Source organism: Sphaeroforma arctica, assembly GCF_001186125.1.
Source record: "Sphaeroforma arctica JP610 unplaced genomic scaffold supercont1.20, whole genome shotgun sequence".
NCBI lineage: Eukaryota > Ichthyosporea > Ichthyophonida > Sphaeroforma > Sphaeroforma arctica.
This window is the reverse complement of record NW_014040538.1, coordinates 214,877-217,767: the sequence shown is the minus strand read 5'-3', so window position 1 is coordinate 217,767 and position 2,891 is coordinate 214,877. Positions and strand designations below refer to the sequence as shown.

The 2,891-nt window shown below is 40.6% G+C and overlaps 1 protein-coding gene across 1 annotated transcript; it reads right to left on the bottom strand.

Annotated features, from left to right (window-relative positions):
- Nucleotides 1–2,017: 2,017 nt before the first annotated feature.
- Nucleotides 2,018–2,716, bottom strand: SARC_00618 (hypothetical protein; the record flags this gene model as incomplete). The annotated part of the gene is made up of 2 exons (XM_014305718.1): nucleotides 2,018–2,234; nucleotides 2,505–2,716. 2 exons carry the CDS (start codon nucleotides 2,714–2,716, stop codon nucleotides 2,018–2,020), a joined length of 429 nt encoding a protein of 142 aa, XP_014161193.1.
- Nucleotides 2,717–2,891: the final 175 nt, after the last annotated feature.

The following is a 2,891-nucleotide window of genomic DNA, read 5'->3' as shown; positions in this document are numbered from 1 at the left end:
ATATATATAGCTCTTTTAAAACATATATATATATATATTCGCTTCGGCCGGATGATTTCGTTGCTACGGATGAGAGGTTCGGCATAACTCTTTTAAAACATCACTTCGATCAAAAGCGCTTAGATAAAGTGCTGTAATAGCCGGGCCTCCACATTAGACTCTATGTTATAAACGTACTCTTAAGCAGTACGTAAATTATAAACGTATTCTTAATAGTACGAGGATCTTAAGTTTCCTAAATGGTTTTTAATGGTTTTCTTAATTAATATCTTTTCCATTTTACATATCAGATATTTGGGAGAGGCCATTAAAAGGCCTCAGTAAAATACCAAACATAAGAGTTGATCTAGTTCTATTAATAGAACTATATTTACTTTCCAACTTTATTTATATCTGGATACTTCGGTAGCGAGATGGCTCAACCGAATATAGGTTTCTAAGGACTATTAACGCTACCTAGTTGGTCCTCCGATCAGCCAACCAGGTGTGCCAGTCGGATGAAGGCTAAGTCGGTAATTCTTGATAAGTGGCAAGTTATTGGTTAAGACAATAACTAAGGACATCAAGAGTATTTTTCCTTTTTTCTTCTTCTTTTTTTCTAAAGAGAGGATTTTATGAGTCTCTCAGATTCGCCCCAATGAAACATACCATAGTTTCCAATAGAGCGACAACGAAACACTAAATAAAATCCCTTTGGCGGAAACAGTACTTAGAGGATTATATATAGGCAATGTCTCAGCCTCACAATCCCTCAGAGTATTGCTGTTTTCACGAGGCATACCTAACTTCTAAAAGTCTCATTTCGTTTATTTACTTTGAAATTTCACGATACTTAGAATTTACCTAGGCGTTTATTTATTCTAAGGCGTTAATATCGCCTTGAGAGACCGAATCTTACAAGGCAGGAACGTTATATCGAAGCGGTATGCGCGGAAGGAGCTATTATGTCTATACAGCTGCATTGCAGGGTTTGCCATGTCTTTGTAGAGACATGGAGACCAATGAAGAAAGTGTCGTATTTGAAAGATTAGCTAGGTAGTTGGGGTACAAAGGCATCAGCAACAGCAAAGAGGGTCAATCTCTGATGGAAGCTTGGATTAGTGAGGTAGATGGTCGCGACGTATTTATTAAGTTAAATATACATTTTGAGTTAGCATTTGCTAAGCTCAAGAAACGTACAATGGTGCATACGAATATCATACAGAATCAACAAAAAGTGAGTGCCCTCCACAAAAACAGTTGAGCGGAAGCATCTCGAAATCAATCACGAAGGCAACTGGTCGTGCACAATCGAAAGTCAAAGCAACCTATGAAGCTCAGGTTACAACTATGCCGCTTCCCAGCGTAATTGATCTCGGCATAAAAGTTTTACCACTTCTACCAGTGGCTAGTGGTAGTGGCTACATAAAAAAAAAACGTTGATGTATGTCGACTACACTTCACCAGATACCCAAGCATTTAACAAGGGGAGAACCACGAGAAGTGATATGTCTGTGCGGATCGAGCTAGTATATTTCCATTTGGTGAATATACATCCACGGGAAGCAAACGCACGCGAAGATGTGCGGTTGGCTATGCCTCAAGTAGGGTGTAGCACAACACATGTGTCCCGCGTACAATCATTCATTTGATATGCGTTTAGCAAATGTTGTGCATGTCGTACGTGTTTAAGCAGTGAATATGTAACCAGTGAATGTACATCCCGTAAGTGGACAGCCGGAGAATATACAATTGAGAACCGTACACAGGCCCGTAGAGATGCGTGCTACAGACCAACAGCAACAGCCTATCAACCGTCGACAAATATCAAAGTACCACGCACATCTGTTCGAAAGCGGTGCATAAAGTGTAGTGACAATCTTTCATATCAGCGGCCATATTGAGGCTCATGTAGTCTATATAAGTTGAATAAATTAAATCTTTGTTTTGAAATATACAGTTTAATATCATTCAAGTACATACATCAGCATACGTGTTGCAGGGTACTAGAAAGGGCACTTCTCTACAGCTTGCGTAGTCACTTCACATGATGCTGTCGGCTTGCGGCCACAAAATTCCAGCTCCGCGTACTATCACTGTGCTTCATTGTCCATCCAGTGATATCATCTGTATCGTTACAAAGAAAACCCTCTGCGCAGACTTTGCCACTTGATTTCGTGTAAAGCAATACTAGACCCACAGTATCACTCGCTAGTAGATTACGCTTGGGGGCTTGTTTCCCAGCAACGAAAAGTCTATAGGGCACGTACACGTTTCAAGCAGCATAGTTCTGCTGCTCAGCATTCAGATCGAATGCAGCCCATTATCCACAGCGAATGTTTTCAGGTTTGGGCGAATGTTCCTTCAATACTATCTCTGCGATTTCCTGCAAACTCTCGTTTGCTTTCGCGACTAGTCTTTGTTATTTAAGATATGTGGCAATGTCTATGCCTTCAGTCGTATGTACATCACATATCACCTGCATTTGGCGAATATCTACTGAAACAACTGAATAACCTACCCACCGAGCGGCATCCTGTTGTAGAATGTCTTTCAGACGCTTTGGCATAGAATTCTCGCAACTTTCCCTCATGAGATGTGGTAGCCAGATGAGCAACGCAATCTTGTCCGTACTTAATTGCAGTAGGTAAATCTTCTGTACTCTTTTGCCGCGATCGGGCACCTCCCATTCACTGTCGAAAGCGTAAACATGGGGATATTCCGGAAGTACCTTCATTTTGGTATAAAAAACCCCATTGTTTGTGTCCAAACGCCTTTTTGCCTTCATTTCATGCCAAATCGAAAAATGCCTTTATTTCATGCCAAATGTAAAATACCTTTTTTTTAAATTTTTTTTTTGCGATGAGCGACACGGTGTCGAGATTGTATGAAGGAATATGCGCGAAAACTTC